General features: G+C 41.9%; 1 protein-coding gene across 2 annotated transcripts in view; it reads right to left on the bottom strand.

The window, feature by feature from the left end:
- Nucleotides 1–588: 588 nt before the first annotated feature.
- The window catches only part of CDH24 (cadherin 24), a 72,384-nt gene continuing 50,179 nt past the window's right edge, over nt 589–22,793 (bottom strand). The window contains exons 3-12 of one of the 2 annotated variants that reach the window (XM_066603954.1): nt 18,649–18,943; nt 17,055–17,174; nt 14,473–14,640; nt 12,324–12,511; nt 11,392–11,645; nt 8,803–8,939; nt 7,755–7,876; nt 2,632–2,740; nt 2,285–2,533; nt 589–1,830 (exon numbers count right to left, since the gene is read on the bottom strand). In XM_066603954.1, the coding sequence (XP_066460051.1) occupies nt 1,313–1,830; nt 2,285–2,533; nt 2,632–2,740; nt 7,755–7,876; nt 8,803–8,939; nt 11,392–11,645; nt 12,324–12,511; nt 14,473–14,640; nt 17,055–17,174; nt 18,649–18,943 (2,160 nt within the window). In that variant the 3' untranslated portion in view covers nt 589–1,312. The remainder of the gene's footprint in view (nt 1,831–2,284; nt 2,534–2,631; nt 2,741–7,754; nt 7,877–8,802; nt 8,940–11,391; nt 11,646–12,323; nt 12,512–14,472; nt 14,641–17,054; nt 17,175–18,648; nt 18,944–22,793) is intronic. The other variant, XM_066603955.1, reaches the window with a different exon arrangement.

Raw genomic sequence — 22,793 nt, 5'->3', positions numbered from 1 at the left:
AGCCAACACCGCTCAAGAAAAGAAATAGGAGCTCCCTAGTGAATAGTAACAATGAAAGTTTGCTTGGCAGTAAAAATGAATGTTAAATTTTAAATCCGTATCAGTCTTGTGCAATTATTTCTTGTTCTTTAGGGTAATTTGCATGCTATAGCTGCTGATTTTTAATGAGCCATTCCCTTACGAAATTCCTGGTTAGTGAGAATCTTGAGGAGCAAGAAGAAAAAGTTGTAGTCAGCAGATTGCAGGGACTATATCCACATACTTCTCCTTGTACATAAAAACTGCTCTAATTCCATCCCGGCACTGGATAAAGCTGGTAATGCAATAGTTTTCTAAAAAGCTTTGGTTTTGATTCTCCACAGATGCTTTTGAAGAAATCTCTAATAATTCTTTGTTCTTGCTATCAAAGACAGCGCACATACTCTTACTTTCGGAATGTAACACATCTAAAGACTTATGACTTATTCATCCAAGACAGCCCGGATTTACTGAAGGAGCTCATGTCAGACACTTTTATTTGATTTCTTTCACTGTAACTAAAGTGACAATGCATGAGGGAACACAAACAACTGGTTCACACATGGAATGGTTTAGGATTGAAATCAATTATGCCTCAGCGAATACCGTCTTGGTTAAAACAGACTTTTCAAACTCGATATCATAAGCTATTCGGTAATGTAAACTCCGAGAGTACAAAACTTAGCGTGCACATTTTACCCAGTGGGCCAGCCATTTGTGTGTGCTGAGCCAATATTTATTACAAAGCAACCTATTCAGTCACAGAGAACGAATGACATCTGTTGTAAAAAGAAATAATTAATATCAAAGTAAATTAACGAGAGACTTACTGGCTTGTATCTGGCCGCTATGAAGACAAACATATTCACAGTGTCGGTAAAACGTACGCACACAGAAAATACACGCTCACATATTGTACGCCCTGACGTAATACTTTTTGCTTATTTAAGCTTTTTATTTGGAAAATAAAATGTTTGCTTTCCACAAATGGCACATGTCTGACTGTGTCGGAGACACCCGCAGCAAGCGGTGGGAAGACTGGAATTTAATGCAATTTGTAAACACAATACCTCTAGGAACGTTTAATGTCTGCATGACCCTCATACCAGAACCGAGATGGTTTCTTCTAGCAACACATTACTCCATGGTTCCCTTTCTACAAGTTCTTTCTGGAGAAGAAGGGAATTCGCTTTTTGATATTTTTAAGCCTCTCTACTGACAGGAGGAAAATAATGATCATTTTGCCGGTCACTCACATGAAAAAAGTCAACAATCATTTGGCGAACAGAAGTTTTTAGTCTTCTGCAATAGAGTTTCTTTTTTTCACTCCGTAGATTTCTGCTAGTGTCCTGAAATGGGGGCCCCATTCCCATATGTCTTCGCCCACAAGTTCTTCCTCTCCTAAACCTCCAGAGCTGCTCGTCAATGAGCTAAGTGACCCGGCTGAGGAACCTCCACCCTCAAAACCATAAACCTGAATGGAGTCATAGGGTGGTGCCACAGGATCTCTTTCCGCTTCTCTCAATCGAAGGGCTAGAAATCGATGAACGTCAACAGGGGCAGTTTGAGGTGAGCGTGGGGTTGGTTGGTGAGGAACTCGAGGGAGAACATCCATTCGTGGGGGGTGGAAGAAGCCTCCACTGAGGCCGGTCTGTGGAGGCTGCAAGGCTGACATGTCAAAAGCCTGAGTGTCTTGTTCTCCACCGCCTTCGTCATCATAGGTAATGATATTCTCTCTGATATCTTCGTCCTCACACAGAGACAGAGGAGATGGCTTGTGTCTTCGCTGTAAGTAGAAAAGGGATACCAGGGCTGATGTGGAAGGTGATCATGGGTAGAACATAAAGGACGGGAGTGTACAAAGTTTTAAACAAAAAAGTGAAAAGATGTGTCAAGGAGATTTGTGGTTTTGAGTAAAAAGGTAGACAAAGGTAAAAATGTGAAAAGAGGATGAAGAGAGAACAGAAGTTTTATTATTATCATCAAAAAGAGAGACATCTGGATCTCTATAAGTGACAGTTTGGGCGGTTTCAGAAGACCAGTGAAATGAAGGGATACATGTATATATAATAATGTGTGCATTTTACAATTAGTTCATAATAAAAGATAATGAACAAGTCTCTGATTTTGTAGGCAGTTTTGAGCCCGTAAGGTGGGTCATGATATGAAGATGAGACATTGGAATTAGCTGGGTATTTCTTTGAGCAATGACTCAACAGCAGAAAGTGGTTACTAACAAAAGATGGAAGGACAACTGGATATTTACCCAGAAGGCTAAACGCACAAGCCAATATAGCCAGCAAAGCAGGAGTACTGAGTCCAGTAGCGGATCCTGTGGTCATATGACAGGTCAAAACAGCCCCACCTGCCTCACAGTGACATAGAGAGACTGTCAGCGTGTCAGTACTACTAAGAGGAGGATCCCCGCTGTCTTTAATCTCTATAGGCACTACAAATATGTCTCTTTGTGACTTCCAGAATCCACTATGTTTCACTAGAAGTGATGCACTTCCATCTAGAAAAGAGATACGAAGAGAAGAGAATTTCCTCATTAATCTGATACATCTTCCATAGATATGGGTTTCATGCAAAGGTTGCAGCAAGTCATCATACCTTTATTGTCTTGAAGAGTGAAGTTTCCATCAGATACAGTGCTAGGGCTTTGAATATGGAAAATGCCATTTTCAATGTCAGCATCCTTCACTCTGACTGTTTGGATGACCTATAGAAACAACAAAAACTATAGCCAAACGCAAAAGATAAGACTAGACACAGAAGTAAACTGATATTGGGTACTTGTACAAGTCTCTACTACCGATGACCAGAACCACATGCTACAAGTCTTTCACTTTTGTCATTTGCTGCTTTTTGTTTCTACCACTGTAACTACATTGCATGTTATGTTATACATAGAATGAGCTGCATTCACAGTTCTGCAATCTCCTAAAGTCAGGCCCCTTGGGCTTTGTATTTTGGTCATATTCAATCAAGACTAGTAATCTAGTAATGAACTTTATCAGTGTAATAAAGGTAAAAATGACAAATATTTAAAGTTAGTTTTTTATTGTAATCATAGATGTTTAAAATGTTTTTTTGAGACCTAGACAAGGTAGAATAGCATTACAATATACACTCTAAGGGCTCAGTCAGGGTGACTACCCACTACAGTTTTTTTTCACAGCGAAATTTGCAGCGTTTTTTTCCTGCAGGGGTCTATGGGACTTGTAATGTTAAAATCGCGATAGTTGTACCTCATCCCCATCCCATATAATTATGACATAGTCTATGAACCATTTATACATTAACAGATGGGATAAAAAGTCAATCATTATTAACATATATTCCTTCCCCCAGACCGGCAGGTACAGATTTGTGTGTCCGGGTACAAATTTCGCACCAATCACTGTACCTGCACTCTGGGGGAAAAAATTCCCATTAAGGGCTCATGTCCACGGGGAAAATAGGATTTAGGATCCGCAGCGGATTTCCTGCATGCGGATCCGCATCCCATAGGGATGCATTGACCACCCGCGGGTACATAAATACCCGCGGATCGTCAATGAAAGTGATTTAAAAAAAAATGGAGCATGAAAAAATCTGGACCATGCTCCATTTTCATGCGGGTCTCCCGCGGGGACGGCTCCCGCGGGCTTCTATTGAAGCCTATGGAAGCCGTCCGGATCCGCGGGAGACCTAAAATAGGAATTTAAAGCATTTACTCACCCGCAGCGGACCGCGAAGCTCTTCTCTTCCTCACGGCCGCATCTCCCTTGCTTCGGTTTGGCGGATGTGCCCGGCGCATGCGCGCGGCACGTCGACGACGTCAGGAATTCATCCGCCGGCCGAAAATGAAGATCCGGCCGTGAGGAAGAGCAGAGCTTCGTCGCCCCCGCCGGAAAGGTAAATGCTTTAAATTGCTATTTTCGGCGCTCATGTCCGCGGGGCAGGAGGGACCCGCTGCAGATTCTCCATGGAGAATCTGCAGCGGATCTGATTTTCCCCGTGGACATGAGGCCTTAGGGTGACTACCCACTAGCGTTTCCGAATTTGCTGTGTTTTTTTTTTTCCAGGTGTCTATGGGGCTTTCTAATATTAAAAACGCATCGCGGCAAAATCGCAATTTACCACGAAATCACGATTTTGTGCGATCGCGATTTTAACATTACAAGTCCTATAGACCCCTGCAGAAAAAAACGCTGCGAATTTCGCTGTGAAAAAACCTGTAGTGGGTAGTCACCCTCACATAGGCGTTTTTTTTCACATAACTGATGTGCTCAAAAAATTGCGTGACTGAAGCCCATGTCAAGGCGGAAAAAAACGCTGCTAGCAGCGTTTATCTGCCCAAAGGGCTCGGTCACACGGGTGTTTGTACGCTCAAAAAGAACGTTGCCCGCTATCCTCTGCCACTGCTGTGTTACAGCTGTGGCAGAGGAGAATGATGTTCTCCCATTGAATGCCTTCTCATTCCAGAAAAGAAAAACCGGCAAGAAAAAAAGTTGTGTCCAGGGGCGTAACTATAGGGGATGCACCCGGACCCAGGAGCCTTAGGGGGCCCATAAGGCCTATCTTCTCCATATAGGGAGCCCAGTACTATGAATAAAGCATTATAGTTGGGGGCCCTGTTACAGGTTTTGCATTGGGGCCCAGGAGCTTCAAGTTTTGCTTCTGGTATGTTGATTACGGTACGCTTTCCATTATAGGATGAATTCGGGTTTTTGCTTTCCTGCTGTCATGATGAAATAGAAAAATGTAAAAATGAACAGAGATGTGAACATAGATTAAGTGTTATATGACAGGCTTGCAGACTATTTCCAATAATAATCAGTAGAATTATGAATGCAGCTCTGGAGTAAAATAAAGGCTCCAATTTAAGATGAGTACAACATAAGTAAAACAATCCATTTACGTTGTTACACAGCTTTTTAAAGTAGAACGTCTACAAGCTATTGTTTAAAGATGATCCTACTATATAAGATTGAGATAAATTAATCATCGGGGGAAGGTAGTGCTCTATAACTATGGCCAAAAACGGCATATTTTAGCTTTTGCCTGCAATTACACTTTAACGTGGCTTCAAGGTAGAGCTTTATTTTAAGTAAATTACAAGAAATGTCAAAATGTGGCCATTATCGGTCTCTTAAGTGATGCTCTGCTCAGGATGCGGAAGTGAATATATAACTTGCGAATGTTGACAGTACACAGATTTTATGGCTTATGAATCAGCTTTTACCATGATTACCATAAATTACCCGAAAATGGCAGTGTAATTAAGTAAATTATTTTGGAATTGTTAAGAAGTAATTAAGACAAAACACACAACTAGTAAATTACTAGAATCCATTTCCGTAAGGTAACTGTTTCAGGAGCCTTTTTACGAATGCATAAAGATTTATATAGCAGAGCGCTGCAAACTTAAAAACCAGGCTTTGGTTCAAAACTAGATTTATTTCCAGACCCTTTGTGGTTCTTTGGGGAACTCTAACTCTAAATAATTTCTTCCACGAACCTGGTTCCCCACCTGTTTTTCCTCGCGTTACAGCAAAGCAGAACAGGAGGTAAGGGAATTACTAGCGAATAGGTGAGTTATTCCGTAAAACAGAGCCAATGAGTAACCCAGCTCCGTGCAATATTTCGTAAGACCCAAATTGCTTTAATACTTCCATCTTTCCTGCGGACCGTCAGTACTGCTTTACCAATAACTCAGTTAAACAGAGTGTAACATACAATGTTAGGGGAAGTGCAATCTACAAGGGCGGTTTTATAGAGTAGGATAGTAAGAAGAATGGAGACTATATATCAGGCTGTATTATCAAGACTTGAGCTGGCTCCAATTTCTGGCCCCTATAGTTAGGATATAATACGCTAGTTACTATATAATAAAGTAGGACTATCTTGCAGATGCTGATTTGCATGGCCATATAATGAACACAATGAGCGTCTACTAAATCACCTACTTACATCACATCTTTTAAATGCTTGAAAATACTTTACAATGCCAGTCTGTTTTAGATTGTAGCATTGCCATTCCTTATGTTCCTTTATAGCCACAAAAATTTACATTTTTATGTCAGATGGCTTATTTTAATGTATGGCCTAAACATGCAAGTGAAATCCCGCTGCTTCCACTCTCTTCCATTATACAAAGCCTCTAAATGCTTACTCAAAATGTATCTTCTTGAAGACATAAATACTTTTAAAGGGGTATTCCAAGAATTGCAATTTGTCACTAGAGATGAGCGAGCACGCTCGTTTAAGGCTGGTGCTCGAGCGAGCATCGGTCTTCTTGATTAACCGATTACTCATCCGAGCAAATGCAGGGGGGGGGGGGGGGGTTGGCGGGAAGTGTGAGAGAGAGATCTCTCTCTCTCCCCCCGCTCCCTCCCTGCCGCCCCCACCCGCATTTGCTGGGACGAGTAATCAGTTACTCGAGAAGACCGATGCTCGCTCGAGCATCAGCCTTAAATGAGCGTGCTCGCTCATCTCTATTTGTCACCTATCCACAGCAGAGTACAGTGCTTGGGTAGCGCCAATAGTCCTACAAAGCTTGAATTGACCAGCAAAGTGCATGCTTGGCTGCTGTACGATTCAAATGTGGGAAAAGGGACTTCCATTCTTGTGATTCATAGCAGTCTGAGTCAAATCCCCTATTGAATATCTTATTAAATATGGCATGGATGTGTGATAAGTTGTAATTTTGGGACTACCCCTTTAACTCTTGATTTTATGGTCTCTTGCATTGGTTTCTAGTCAGCTATGTTGTACTTAGGCAATTGTTATATGAACCTGTATGCAATCCTGTATTTGCCGCCATTCACTGGAGCTTCAGTGCCTAGGGCGTCCAGGCAGGAAGAGGCCCCAGGAGCAGTTAGGATATTTTTAATTTTTATTTCTTTTTTGTCCCCCAATCTCCTCTGGACCTTGGCCTCCAGCCAGCAGGAGGGGTCTGATCTGCTTACCTGCCTGCTGTCACGACTCACTCTACCCACACGCCCTGGACACAATCAGAAGTGGGAAGGTGAAGACATCTTTAAGGATGACTGTTACAATCTCCTCCCTTCTCTACGCTACTCTGAGAGGCGCCCGCTTTAGTTGATTGGTAGAGCAGCAGTCAATATGCTCCATCAATCAGAGCTGGAAAGGCGCAGTGATGTCATGTAGTCCACAGACTAAGCATCTCGACCTCTATGGTGCTCAGCCGTCCTGAATCCCAGATGCCTGTCATACTGTGTGCATCCTCACGGGAAGAGTGGAAAGAGGGGGAGCAGGAATGGGGGTAAGGAGTAATTTTGGGGCCTGCTTGGGCGAGTACACAGTTACTCAATAAGACTGCTACTCGATCATTTCTAGTCCTAACATATCAACAAGAAAACAAAAAGTATGGAGTTGAGCTATGGTGTGGTGGTAGTGGTATCCAGTCATGGTTTTGTGGTATCAGTTTTATCATTGATCTCCTTTGTTAACACTGAACAATTATCATAATAATTAAAAGATGATGAAAATTGGTGTAAATGTGCCTTTAATAGGGGCGTATTAAGGCTGAGTGTCTAGAGCAGTATGGGCTGTAAATGTGGCCCTATCTATGTCACTAAAGACCAAAAGTTAAATTACGAATGATCGATTTTGATTCTCTAATAAAAATAAACTGAATTTCAAAAAGTGCTACAATAAATGATTACCAAATAACACACAAGTACTATAAAATACAGTGGTTTATATCCCACAATGCAGAAACACACCTGTCCCGGTTGTGCGTTATCACACACATGTGGCTTATAGATCTCGGCCAGGGTTGGAGGATTGTCATTTATATCTAAAACCTGGATCACAACTCCAACTTGTGACATCTGAGAGGGGCTGTCTGAAACAAAAACACAACACAGAGACACAACCAAAGAAAAAAAACAAAAACAACACAGAGACAAAAGAAAATATACAAAACAAATACATAAAACAAATATAAAAAAACAATCCATGATACAGAAAAACACAATACAAAAAAGGACACAAAACAAATAAAATAGTGAATCTTTGCATTGATATGTAAAATCATTTGAACTTTCCCTAATAAGTGAGAACAGAGGTTGCTATTATGTTGTTAACTTTATTATCTTCCTTCTTTGTGCCGCCTAACACATATATACCCCCAATCTAAACCGCTTCATGCAACCCAATTTCAAAAGGCAGTGATCCACAATGTAGCCTTTCTGGCAGTGATCATCCGGATTGCAGCTTTTCTTAATCCAAAAGGGTTTCTGGTCCTTTGCGGACCCATTAGATTAAAGAATGAATCAGTACCTGTGGCTCAATACTATATGGTAATCAATAGGGAACTGGCCCTTCCAATGACGGCTGCTTGTCCAAAGGGAAGACTAGAATAGAACCCATCAGAGCATTATGAGAAGCATGTTGCGATGCCCATCAACATCCATGCCTCGGCATTATCATTTGGTTGTACACTGAATCAATGTTTGGATGGCTCCCTACCTATATGAGATTTTACTCATTTTTATCATAAACATGCTTTTTGAAAATCCAATAAGAAAAAAGTAAATTACGCACCAAATGAAGAACCTTTCAGGAGATTAAGTCCCCCTAATGAGTGCTCCTATGCCACAGCATCCTCGTAAAGGGCATTTGCAATGAAGTTTTTCGAAAATGCTTTCAAGTTATTTAACTGCATAACCGGACTATAGAATAGGGGTCTACTGAGATGTAATGTGTCCTCCCTATTCCTAGAGAGTGGCTGGCTACTCTACGCTATGACACACCGATGATCCCTCTCACCGGTCTCACTAGCTGTCACAGTGATGCTGTGCTCTTTCTTGTTCTCCCTGTCCAAGAAGATGCTTGTTCTGAGGGTCCCATCTTCTGGATTTATCGTGAACAGTTCTTCAGGGTTGGAGACTGGCTCAATAGAATAGCTAATTGAAAAACGATATATGGTGAAGACATGAAAACTGATTTCATAATAGAGTAACAATGAACATTCTAATATCGTCTTTCTATGAACACCATCCATCTTCCATGCATTTGGGTTTAGTCTTAAAATGTTTGAGGTATTGCCTAAAAAGCTGATTATTAATTATTTAATTTGGACAGAAATAGTAGTTAATATTCCTTCTCTAATGAATGCCTCTGCTATAACTCAAGTATTGTACTGCAGTTGTAGCAAGGTTTAATTTTAAGGTGTTCTGTCATTAATCTATTCCTTCCCTGTCAGTCTACTTACCAGATCTTTACCTCACCTATCTTCTCCAGTCTCCTGCAGTACAGGGGGATTACCTCACCTCCAGCTGGCTGATTCTTCTGCTTCCTGTGATGTTACGTACATTCACTGCATTCTTCTTCCTGTCACTAAATCACAGTCTGGCAGGGAGTGCTGAGTTATTGAAGAGACAGCTCATGCCTGCTGTCTCTGCAATAGATCAGCATTCCTTTCTAGCCAATGAACGCTATGTTACAGGGATGTGACCTTCACTGACCTGCCGGAAGGAGAATGCGAGGAATGCAAGCCACATAACAAGCTGACCGGCATGCGGTGAGCTGACATGGGGGACTGGTTAAGATCAGTGAGGAGAAGATGCAGTAAGGAGTCTGCCTGGGGAGGAATAGGTGAGTATAGAATTTTTATTTTAATGACAGAACCCCTTTAACTTGTCACAGAAAGTTATCAAAGTTATCTTAAGTCACTGAAAAGCTATTGTCATCTTAATGCAACAAAACGCATCGGTTCGAAGAGTCTCAGTGTAGTGTTGTAAGAAGTTGCTTCACTTTGCTTTTTCCTGTCTACTCCTTGTAAGAGCTTGCATAGAAAAACCCGTCAGAAGGAGGAGGCAGGGAAGAACAGTGTGATGGTACATCTCATATACATCTGCAGTTAGGGCACAGCTCTTTTATAACACTGATCTATCACTTGCTGTCATTAGTCTCAAAGCAAAACAAGTGAAGTATGATAAGTCACCACCAAATGTGGGGAAATCACATTAGATGGGAAGAACGAATCAAGGTGGCAGAAAACTCATAAATGGCAAATCAGCTAGAACAAGTATACACAAGAGCCCCTATATTATTGCTTAACATTAGCCTATGTGGCAGTATATAGGCAAAAAACAATGCTGGAGTGCTTCATTAAAAATATAGAAGGATAGTATGTGTATACACAACTGACTGCAAGCGTTTTTTCAGTGTAGGAAATCTAGAGAATAGTAAATTAGCAGTTATTAAAAGAACATTCCGTTATGGAAGTTACAAAACTAGAAAATATAATACTGGAAGTATGTGATATATTATTCATTAAAATGTACTTCAAGCCACTATCCCTAAAATCACCTAAAATAATACAGCTCATTAACAGAGTTATCACACCAAATACAAATATAATTGCTAGGGACAGCTCTGCTGGGACCATCCTCCCCCTGATCACTATATAACTGGGTCCCGAGTCCCTATTCTTCCTCGCTATGCCTCAGTGATGTTGCCTCTCCATTCATACTGTATGAGACTGATGGAAACAAGCACAACACTAAGATTTCATGTACTCTGCAGCTCAATTTTAGCTTTGTTGTGTAGACTGGGACAGGATCAACAATTGTCTCATTATTCTTATCAGAAGGGGATTTAATTAAACGTGACACCTTTAGGGCTAATGCCCATGGACGAATTATCGCTGTGGAATTCACGGCCAGACACCTGCCGCAAATTCGACAGCAATAACCATCCATAGACATGCCATGGTAATGGATTCTCTCCTACTCACGAACGAAAATCATCTGCGATTTTCCGCTCGCAGGGGAGAATCGCAGCATGTTCTAATTTGTGCAGAAAAACGCACGGACGACTTCCATTGCAGTCAATGGAAGCCGTCCGTCCTGCAATACTTTCACTGTGAGCACAGCGGAAGTATCACGGCAAATCGAGTCACTGCCCAGCGTGGCGCATCATGCGCTGTGCTACACATGAGCGCCGGCCGAGACTCTCACCACACATCTGGTTAGGTGAGTATAGGGTCTCTGAAGGGTGCAGTGTCTGCTTCCGTTGCGATATTTCGCAGGTGGAATCCGACCCGGCCGTGGGCATGACCCCCTATGTTAGTGCTAAACTATACAGGGAGAAGAAAACTCTGGAATGTCAATGGACACTATTCTGTCCATTAACTCCCATTCACTCCCTATACAGACAATATAGGAAGAAAGTGTGTAGCACCATTATAGCCGCCTGACAAATAAAATAGCTCAACTATTTCAGAAAACATTAAAGACATTATTTCTGTTCTATACACTTAATTCTAATTCTAATACATTGACTTTAAGTTGTAAGTCCAGGTTCAGTTATCAAATTAGGTATATAATTACTAGGAATCTGTCAGCCTGTTACCTGATAGAGCTGCTCTGTAGGTCAGGGTCACGGGCCTGGACTACCCCTACAAGTGTCCCTGGAGGCTGGTTTTCCAACACGCTTAAGGAATAAGGGTTTTGTGAGAAAAGTGGGGACTCGTTTACGTCTCCCACAGTCACTCTCACAGTTGTGACATCCTTAAATGGTCCTCGACGAATATACTGAGGATCAATCACAGTGTTCATCACTTCAACACGAAATGTGAAGGAGCGGCGGGACTCAAAATCTAGAGGCTGGAAACAAAGAAGTCATGGCTGATTATTAAGAAATTCTGTTTGGAGAGTAAAAAGGAGAAAAGAATAACAGTGAGAATGGGATATGTGTGAGGTGACATCCGATGCAAAGATTCTTGGATGTTGGATGAGTAAGGGTGCGTTCACATGGCTGAGAAAAGTGGGCGAGTTTTGTAAGTTGAGAGACTCAAAAAACTCACACAAAAATACAACCCACTATTTGCAATGGGTGTATCTACAAGGGGGAATTTACTCTCCAAGTGATTTGCATGTTCTATTTTGGCGAGTCTCACATGAGAGTAGAACATACAGAACATGTGTGTTCTCCAGCACATCACACAGCACATGTACATATTGTCTTATGCGCCGCGAGATGCGAATCATGCCCGAGAATGTTGAACATGTCTTGCTCTTCTTCATGTGAACGCATCATAAGAGTAGACTAAACAGCCCTCTCCACTTGTACCAATAAGGCTGGCAGCCCTTACGGTAATATTTTGATACACATACAATTTTAAGGAGCAATTTCAACCCCACAGTAAGGTTGGGGGTGGTGAGGGTTGACTTCATAGCAGCTTCTCTCTGAGTAATGTAGTAAGGTTTTCTCATTGCACAAGTTTATCCCACTTTAGTGACTACATGCATTTCATGTTTCCACAGTGCATCTAGTAATATTACCTCTTGTACTCTGAGAATTCCATCTTGTCCTGCAGAGTCCGCCATCACACTAAAAGTGTCCCCGGCATCACCATCCACGATGCTGTAGGACATCACTGCATTCTCGCCAATGTCCGGGTCATGTGCTCGCAGTCTGCCAATTACAGATCCAGGAGCAGTGTCCTCTAGAACAGTAAACTGATACAAGTCTGTAAGAGAATACATGGAATGCTTATTGTGTTTTTTTCATAGACATTTGATACTTATAAGGCAATGTCTTGAAGCTGAGATTTTTTCCTTGCCCTCTCAGTATTCTGTGCTATCAATCTCATGATGCATCAGCACAGCATCACATGATCAACTAGAGACTGTATCATCTCTGCCTGCAGGGAGGACTCTGCCATTACCATCTGTATTCTATATTTAGCTATATAAGTTGCAAATCATAAGTATACAGTCAGGAGGCTGAACTATCATCTCCTTCATTAAAACTGTGTAACAGGAGCTGTGATAGGAGTTTGTGTCCCCCTCTAAGGAGCATGTCTGGTAGGGTCCATGTAATATGATCACATATGCTGTCTGAGAATCTGACTAGAAACTGAACACCTAAACCCAGGTAAATCCCAGATGGTCAGAATGAGATCACATGACCCACCTGAGAAGGACTCCAAGAGTTTTTGATAGAAAGAAAAAACTAACCAAAGCAATACTAGCTGACATATATACTGGGGAACTACTTACATAGTAAATGAAAAAAAAATCTGGAGTGGCTCTTTAGGCATTTATCAGATATATTCTATAATTCGCAAAATATAAAACTCAGAAAGTACTATGAATGAACAATGTTGCACCTGTCAGCTACACCCACCGTTTCCCTTCTTGCCCCATCTTCATCTTTCTCTTCTCATACAGCAAACATATAGCAGCCAAGCAATTATGAAAATACAAGAGATCGACATGAACGTGGCCATTCCATTTGTATCGTCAGAGGGTGCCCATATCCTCTGATGATGCTCATCTTAGTTAAACAGTAGGATCAGATAGAATGCAAGCGGTCTGAATCCTGTTTTGCCCAATGGAAGACATCAGAGGACAGTTGAGCTATCTCTATGGACAATGAGATTGTTGGTTAATTCCTCCTGAACTGTCAACAAAAATCTCACGGCCTCAAAAACCAGGAATTGGTCTGTGAAGACGGATTAAGTTCCTTCTACTGGATTTCCACCAACCAATTAAAGGTCAGACAGAACATCTTTTAATATCGTGCCCTGCAGGGTGTTTCTTGTATACCTATTACACATCTGTATTTACCAAGAACGTAGGAAGAGAGAGATATACTTTAAACATTACCATTTATAATAAAAGATATATATATATATATATATATATATATATTTATAGAATCTATTAAAAATAGTTCAATTTATACTCCTAACCACTTTTAAAGGGGCCATCCCACAATTAAATATTACATTTCTTAGATCATCCAAACCACAACAGGTTTTAACATGGAATCGTTAAAAAATATGACCACTGTGTGTAGATATTGCTGGTACTAATATAGCGCACCCTGGTGATCTTCTGATTTCCTCTCAGATCATACACCTAGTGTGTTGAATGGTAAGAAAAAACTGCGTCTAGTGCACCGATTCTTGTTGGCCAGTGTTCACAGCTGCAGGATTCAATCTACTGTTAGTGTTCAATACCATCTAAGAGGTCTACTGAGCATGTGTGACCACCAGCACTGGAGGATATATTAAACTTCAGAGAGGGAATCAACAGGACACCAGGGGGCGCTATACATGTAACAACAGTATTTAACAACAACATTTAGACACAGGAGCATTTTTTTAAATGATTCACAATGAAAATTTGTTATGTTTTGTGTGATATACAGAGAAAAGGTATTTTTATTTGTGGCTTTGCTCACATCTGAGTTTTTGGTAAAATGCCAGACATCATGATGGAAACCTTATGAACCCAACTATAGCCAACAGGGTCCATCGGCGCTGCTGCTGTCCGCTATATGAAAGATGCAGAACCACTGGCACTTTTATGGTTCTTTTTCTATGCTGGAGCAGAACACCTTAAGTGTATAATGGCAATGTGAATGAGACCTTAGCTATAACAGGACTGAAAGATTTTAACAGTATAACATTTTTGCTCTTACTTTGTGGGAATTTAGGTGGGTTGTCATTAACATCTGTCAATGTGACAGTAACAGTAGTGGAGCCCGAAAGCCCTCCAACATGGCCTCCCATATCTTTGGCCTGTATGACAACCAGAAACTCATCCTGGGTCTCTCGGTCCATGTTTGGGATTGCAGTACGAATCACTCCTGGGAAGACAATAAGATGGAGGTCGCTGAGTAATCTTTGCTAAATCAGTGGTGAATGTGAAAAAATTACCAAAACAATTTACATATTATGGGCTAATGCCCACCGCCGGATTTCTGCCCCTAATACAGTGCCTTGGGTTAAGAGTTAAATTCGTTCCAGGACGGAGCTCTTAACCCAAAACACAAGTAAGTCAAATCAATTTTCCCCATTGAAATGAATGGAAAGGCCATTAATCCGTTCCGGATAGCGAAGCTCTCCCACTGATTTCAATGGGGATGGCGTTGCCCCATTGAAAGCAATAGGACACCATATTCTATTTATATTTAAAGCCCTTCCCCTAAAATCACTGCAGGGGTTGCCGGCAGGCCATTGCTTTCAATGGGGCCACCGGCAGCAGTGGCGGCCCCATTGAGAGCAAGGCTCTTAACCCAAGTTTTTGCTCTTAAATCAGAGCAAAAATTCGGGAGAGAACCTGCTCTCAAGTCAAAAAGGTTGTAAGCTGAGGCACTTGCAACCCAAGGTATTACTGTAGCTCAATGTTCACACTGCGGAATTCCACCGCGGAATTCTGCAGCTTGAAATAAACCGTGGCATGTTCTAAATGCCGTGGGAATACATGCGGCTGGCTTCCATTGTACACGGGACGCGTACGGAGGATCCGGAGTGGTAAGTATGGGGGTTTTGGGGGGGGGGGCGACGTGGCCTACTCCGCTGCGATATTCCGCTGGCGGAGCCCATCACGGCCGTGGGAATGAGCCCTATGACTGCAGTGTATCATAATCTTCGCTGAACGTTGTCTGCCCTGATACCAATAGATCCAGTTTTCCCCTGCAAAGGTTACCCAAATGTTATCAATTGCCAGTTAGACCAATTTAACATGTTAGTAGATATTCAGTGCGGTGGCACACTAGTTTTCGCATGCCTATACAAGCTCTTTGTTGAAGCATGTTACAAAGATAATCTAATTTATCCTTATGCCCGTGCGTAGTATATAACACAGTGGCCTAATCCCTCAATTACTAATCCAAATAGTAAATGAGTGAGGGATTACACTACTTGATTTACTGATTCTCCAGACATCTACTGAGCTGCTGGTTTACAATCGGACTGCAGGAGGCCATTAATATTTTAAGACAGGATTGAACCATTTTGAGATGTACATAGGAACAGGAGCAACAAGAGGTAGGCAGAATATGTGACTGCTTAGACCGCCGAGGTTGGGCTGGGGAGGTGCAGGTCCAGTTTATTGCCTTTGAATCTATACTGCTTAATGATTTTACAGGTATAATGTTTACCTGTAAAACCTCAAAGACTGAGGGTGATAGAACGTATCCTTAACCCCTTAAGGACCAGGCTGTTTTGTACCTAGAGCACCAGATACTTTTTAGGGATTTTACCCATGTGTTGGTTTTACTGCCCTATTTTTTTTCCTTCAGCTACTAAAATGATTTCTGTGACATATAGGGCTAGTTTTTTTTAGATCTTTTTCCCTGACTTATTTTTCCCGTTTTTTAGTTTTATACCAAGTGAATGCTGCTACGTTTGTTTGATTTTTGGACCAATTTTTCGGTCTGAAAATCGGACAGAGTAAAAGCTGGCGTGCATGTTTCCAGGTTAGAGATGAGCGAACGTGCTCATTCAGGACAATTACTCGATTGCACATGGCTTTTTTCGAGTAACTGCCTACTCGGGTGAAAAGATTTGGGGGGGCGGCGGGGTGGAGCGTGGGGTAGCAGGGGGGAACAGGGAGAGCTCTCTCTCTTTCCTCCCCACTCCCCACCGCAACCCCCCGCTCACCCCTGAATCTTTTCGCCCGATTAGGCAGTTACTCGAAAAAAGCGATGTTCGATCGAGTAATTGCTCTAAACGAGCACGTTCGCTCATCTCTAATCCAGGTGTATCCAGTCTAGGGTCTCTTTACATCAGCTGCACAAATCTCTCTTCTGTAGTTTGATTGTAGCACGCGGAGGATTGCAGACGTCTGCGCTGTTTGTTCCATTTGATTTCAGTTTATCGGCTCCAAAACCGGAACAGAGGAACGGAAATCACTAGTGCTAGTGTGAACAAGCCTTGTGAAATACTAGGTGTAGGGTTTCCAGCCTCTGCATAATCCTACTCACTATCAGCAATTAGAGAGGTTTAAAAATGCAAAGCATATTACAAAACGTGACCGCGCTTTGCGTAATACCGCTTTAAAGAGACAATAAACAGAAATTAATAAGGAAAAGTAAACGTTTGTACTTGTTAACAGCCCCCTAATTACCACTGTAATAAATCATAATGAAGGAGAGTCCCTTCTGATTTCATTATCCGACACAAATCTATATGAAAATGGAGATAATTAAAATAACAAACTTATGATGAGTAAAAGTGCGGCTGCGCCAATCTTACATTCAATCCTGCTTTCAGATACCTGTTTGAGGGTCCACAGAAAAGTATGGTTGCCCTTCCAGCACAGTGTATACAAGTCGAGCGCTGTTGCCATATGTTGGGTCGTCAGCGTCGGTGGCTGTCACCTGGATCACAGAGGTTCCTGTAGGGGATGGTTACAATTTTTTTTAAATTTATTAACACAGTAAATGCTTATAATAACTATTCTTGGTAATAGCTTTTTATAACTCCTTTTTGTTCTCTATGTACCATAGTCAACATATCCTAAGGATCTATTGTGCCCTATTATATATTAATACTATATATTTTAACTAAAATTGATATGTAAAATTTTGGTTCCCTTTTTACGTTAAGTGCAGTAATGCCCAACCAGTTGGCCTCATGTACCTGGTGTACGAGAAAAGCAAATGTGTAAGTTGCCACTTTTCTACATCCTGTGTCATCTGCCCAGCCATAAAGAAGATTTTACTCTGTCTGTCATTAGGGGCATAGTGGGATCTGCCTATTTCGAAAAGTTGTGTATGTTTACACATGTCATCTTTTCTCCTTAGGGAGAGGAACTATATACGGTGAGTGAGGAGACTCAAATGGCCATGCACGCTCCTCTGGGTAATATGTAAATAAGGGAGATGGAATAAATCCTCCACAGTGCCACCTACTGAAAGGCAGCATTCCTTCAAGCCAAAGTCAGATTTTTTATACAAGGCTTGTATAAAAAGTCTGACTTTGGCTTGAAGGAATGCTGCCTTTGAATAGGTGGCACTGTGGAGGATTTATTCCATCTCCCTTATTTGTTTACATATGTGTATCTTTGTATGGTGATCTGACCATCACAACACTACACTTGCCTTTACAACATCCTTTTCCTATATTGTGTATAAAATAATAGTAAACATTTAATATCACAATGATTTTCTCCTTTTCTCCAGAATCAGACTGATTTCTTAATGAAAATATTTTTTGGGGGGGATATATAAATAATGTACTAAAGTTTTTAGGCGACAACAATAATTTGCAATGACACCTGCTGTTGGGGTTTTCCTAGTGTACCCTGTATAGGATATCCTTGGTCCTCCTTTAGAATATAGGGTGTTATAAGAACACCTCTAGGAGACATGCATGGTCTTCTGCCTGAACCTCCAACTATCTTACCTAATATTCCCCTGATATATGGAATGGGACCACATTGACCTCCACAAGAGCATGGAGACTGAGTGTAGTAATTTTCTAGGGTCTCAGCTGCCCAATAGCTGAAAACATTTAAGCACAACCTTGCAAAATTAGTTCTTGAATAGATTATTCATTATGAAGGTCTCTTTAGCCAATATTAGGAATAATTTTGGCCTTGATAATAAACTATTACCAATAAAATATATATGCACAGACTTTTGGCCTTCTTAGTAGTTGCTATTATGTTCATTGACTTTTGTTTCCCCAAATGGTTCTGAATTCTGCATTCATTAATTCCAATTTATCTTCTGCAAACTGTCAGCACAATAGGATGGCTATGCATTAATCATTGTCACTTCTGCTAGTACTAAAAAAGCATCACTGCTCCTCAGTGTATTTAAGGGATAACGTATGTTCAAACACAAACACCTCAGTTCCCCCCTCACCTACGTTGGACATCTCCGGCACATAGGCCCTGTAGGGAGGGTGCAGGAAAACAGGGGGGTTGTCATTTATGTCCTGCACCTTGATGATGAACTGGGAAGGGGGTTCAAGTGGTCGAAGGGTAAGTTTGTCCACAGCCTGTGCCAGCAGCACATATTCCTCCTTCTCTTCACGATCGAGGGACTTGGTGACATGGATATTGCCAGTTTTGTCATCAATGACAAACACAGACCCGGCACCTTCTCCAGTCAGGAGGTACTTGGCTCGCCCTTCTCCACGATCGGCATCTGTGTGCAGCTGTATAAGGTAATAGAAAGATTAGAATTGTCATTAGTATGCTTTATCCGGACTGGAGGCTCCATCTGAACACTTGTTCCCTATCTTGCTGTTATTCAGTAATTACAGCCACAACAGTGGAATGCCGTTAGCGGCCCAGATAAGTGATAACTTCTGCAAGTTGTGTGAATGCTCTGTGCACCTGCTTGTGTACAAGAAGACATTGTATGTCAAGTGGGTTGTATTAAAGGCAAACTGATAACATGCATAATCGGACATGGTAAGAATGCAAGCATGAACTGTGTGCTACGGATATGCCTTCCTTGGTGATTATAAGCCATTTGCATTGTTAACCAGGAGTATTTGCAGACGATCAAAGCTGACCATAGACTTGAGATAATCGACCAACAGTTATTCTGCCTGACTACATTTGGCCAAGTTTATGTGCTTATCAATTAGCCATAAATGTACAGTAAATAGAATAAATAATAAATCTTGGTATTTGTATAGCACCAACTTATTCTGCAGCGCTTTCAGGTAATTATTATTTATTACCCCCCACCAAGCTGGGTTCTCATTTTACTGACCTCAGAAGAATGGAAGGCTGAGTCAACCTTAAGCTGGCTACCTGAATCCTGCAGGGATTGAACTTGCAACCTTCAGGTTGTAGGTGAGAGCTTATACTCTGCGCTACACAAGGCTCAGTATTGAAAAGCACAGACTAGACTTTTTTAAAATCAAAAATGTATAAAAATGTACAGTTTTGTATACTATTTTATGGTATTAAATGGCGTATGTGTGCTACAGCATACTGTTATATAAGTGTAGATTATATGATCGGTAGACTAGTTCAGCACAACACAGACATGATCCTAGCTAGAGATGAGCGAGTATACTCGCTAAAGGCAATTGCTCGAGCGAGCATTGCCTTTAGCGAGTACCTGCCCGCTCGAGATGAAAGGTTCGAGTGCCGGCAGCGGGCACGGAGCTGCGGGGGAGAGCGGAGCGGAACGGAGGGGAGATCTCTCCCTCCCTCTCTGCCCCCCGCACCCTCCTGCTGTCAGCCGCTACTCACCGCTCCTCCGCGCCGGCACCCGAACCTTTCATCCCGAGCGGGCAGGTACTCGATAAAGGCAATGCTCGCTCGAGCAATTGCCTTTAGCGAGTATACTCGCTCATCTCTAATCCTAGCCTTAAGGCGGTTGTCTGACTTAAATTATCTTAAGCGCAGATCTTCCATGCTATAACATAACAAACAGTCATATACTCACCTCTCCCACCCCTGCACTCCAGTGCTGAGGTCTCTGATTGGCTGCAGCTGCTTGTAACGTCCTGTAAACAGGCTGCTGCAGCTTGTAGGGAAGCACCAGGAACGGAGGACAAGGCTGCATCGCAGATGATGTGTGAAGCTGAAAAAGGGGACTGTTATGTTATAGCATGGGGAACCTGTTTTTAAGATAGTAATTTATGTCAGACAACCTTTTTAAAGAGGTTTTCTGGGAATTCTATATTGAGGGCCTATCCTTATTGGTGGGGATACCCTCTTCGCACCCACACTGATCATCTGATTGAAGGGGATGGAGTGATGCATCTTCTTAACTGTTTACCGGGTACAGGTCTGTAAATTTGCTAGTGGCAGGACCTGGTATGGCAGCTCAGTGATAAACATTTGAAGGAGACTGAGCTGCAGTACCAGAACAAGCACTATAAATTGTATTGCACTGCACTTACTCCACAATGTAAGGAAATCTTGCGGCCCCTACAATCAGCTGATCAGTGACCGCCTACAAGTCAGCATCAATTGATCTGACATTGATAGCTTGTCCTAAAGTAGCTATTAACCCTTTCCAATCCACTGTCTGATGTCTAAAGACATTCTGATTGAAGGCTGTACAGCTCCGATGTCAGAAGACGTCCGGCAGAGTATTCTTACTGTATATTACTGGCCGCTCTGTTGTCGGGGGCTTCTCCAGCATGTTCCATACCACAGTTCTGGCTCTAGCCAGCAGACGGCGCCATTGTATAATGGCAGAAAAAGAAAACCCCCTAGGAAACCCTGAATCCAAAGTTGGATTGTAAAGGGTTAAAGGAGTATTCCAGGCAGACAGAACTGTACACTGCTGGATGCATATTATAAGTGTAATACACTTACTAATATAGATGCCATACTGTAACAGAGTCCTTCAGTGACATTTTTAGCACTCTCTACCCAATTGGGTTGTGTAGCTGCTAATTGTCTTCAGCGTGTTTTCCACAAGCGCTGTGCACTGAGCAGTATTTCCCTCCATTATGGGACAATACGTCCCATCACACTGAGCTCCGTCCCCTCTGGGTCATGTCAGCAGTTACATTCACTCAGGAACTGCAATGATGTGACAGAGGGTAGGGGCGCTTGCATAGCCTACAAATCTTGGACAATTTTTTTTATTGCCCGTGTGAAACCAGCCTTAGTGCCTTAGATTTAACATGTGCATATAGCAGCCAGTAGTTTTATCTGCCCAGAATAACCCTTTAATATAAAAGTCCTGGGAAACCCCTTTAAAATAATCGATTTTGTTTTGACTTTAGCCAAAACGGACAATTTGTTAACCTTGTAGTCCTAAAATCACCTACTGATTTCCATTTTACATGTAGGATTCCTAAATCTTAGTAGATTTCTCATGGTAACTCTTAATCCTTCAAAATGATTCCTTAGTCCACAATGAAATTACCATATAAATGATGCCTATTTATTTGTATTGTTTCCTTGTGAATGTAGTACATCAGTCAGGTAGTGACAGGTCATATCACAAATATGCCAGGCTTAAAAACATTCTACTAACCATTGTTATTTGGTGTAATGTGAAGGTGTGTCTATCTATACTCTAGTGATATAAAGGTGCCCATACAGAACCCGCGGACAACCTAATGGGTACTACAGGGTTATACTGACTCTAACCTGGCAGGAAGAGGAGAGAAAGAAGAATCAAGGAAGGCTTGACTTTAACATGTCAACGTGCCCAATCCTTCCCACAGGAGATAAGCCGTTGACAGAGATGTCTGGCCATCAGTTTATTCCTCTCTCCCAATGAAATAAGCATGTAAATTCAGCCACCATGCATATTTATGGTGTAGTTGGTCAACAGTTATTTAAGGCTGCTTTCACAGGGGCTACAAAATTGCACGATTTTGTAGCCTGCGACATTGCTAGAATACAAAATTGCGGCATTCTCCATACAGCCACGATTTGCGTTTTTTTTTTTTTTTGTAGCCCATGCTTCCCTATGGAGCCTTCCTATGTATTGCATCACATTGCACGAAAATGAGTGTACATATGGTGTGATGCAACTTTTACAGTAGAAAATCCTACTGTAAAATCCCTAAAATAAGCCCTAGCTGCATAAAAAAATCACCCAAGAGGTGCTGTCGACTCCACCGTACGTCTCCCGAAGCTCCCCCGCCACTTGTTTGAAGTTCTCCGGCAGAGCTTCCTGGTCAGGAGTTGAAAAATCTCTGCATCCAGGAAGCTCTGCCTGTGATTGGTTCTCGAGCGCTGGCTTTGATAGGATGAGCCACGATGCTCGAGAACCAATCAGAGGCAGAGCTTCCTGGAGGTGAGGATTTTCAAACTCCTGATCAGGAAGCTTTGCCAGGGAACTTCAAGCAAGTCTGTCGGAACTTCAGAGAAGATGCACAGGGAGCTGACAGTGCCTGTTAAGTAAAGAATTTTCTTTATGCAGCTATGGCTTATTTTCTTATCTTAGGGTAGGTCTTATATTTTAACCCCCTACCCCCCTTGAAAATCCCGGCAAAATTACGATATTGCCGCTAGAAAGTGCAACAATATCACACTTAACACAGATGAGATATTGCTGCGATTTTCTTGCGGTGA

Source organism: Eleutherodactylus coqui, chromosome 5, assembly GCF_035609145.1.
Source record: "Eleutherodactylus coqui strain aEleCoq1 chromosome 5, aEleCoq1.hap1, whole genome shotgun sequence".
Lineage (NCBI taxonomy): Eukaryota > Metazoa > Chordata > Amphibia > Anura > Eleutherodactylidae > Eleutherodactylus > Eleutherodactylus coqui.
This window is presented reverse-complemented; position numbering and strand designations above follow the sequence as displayed.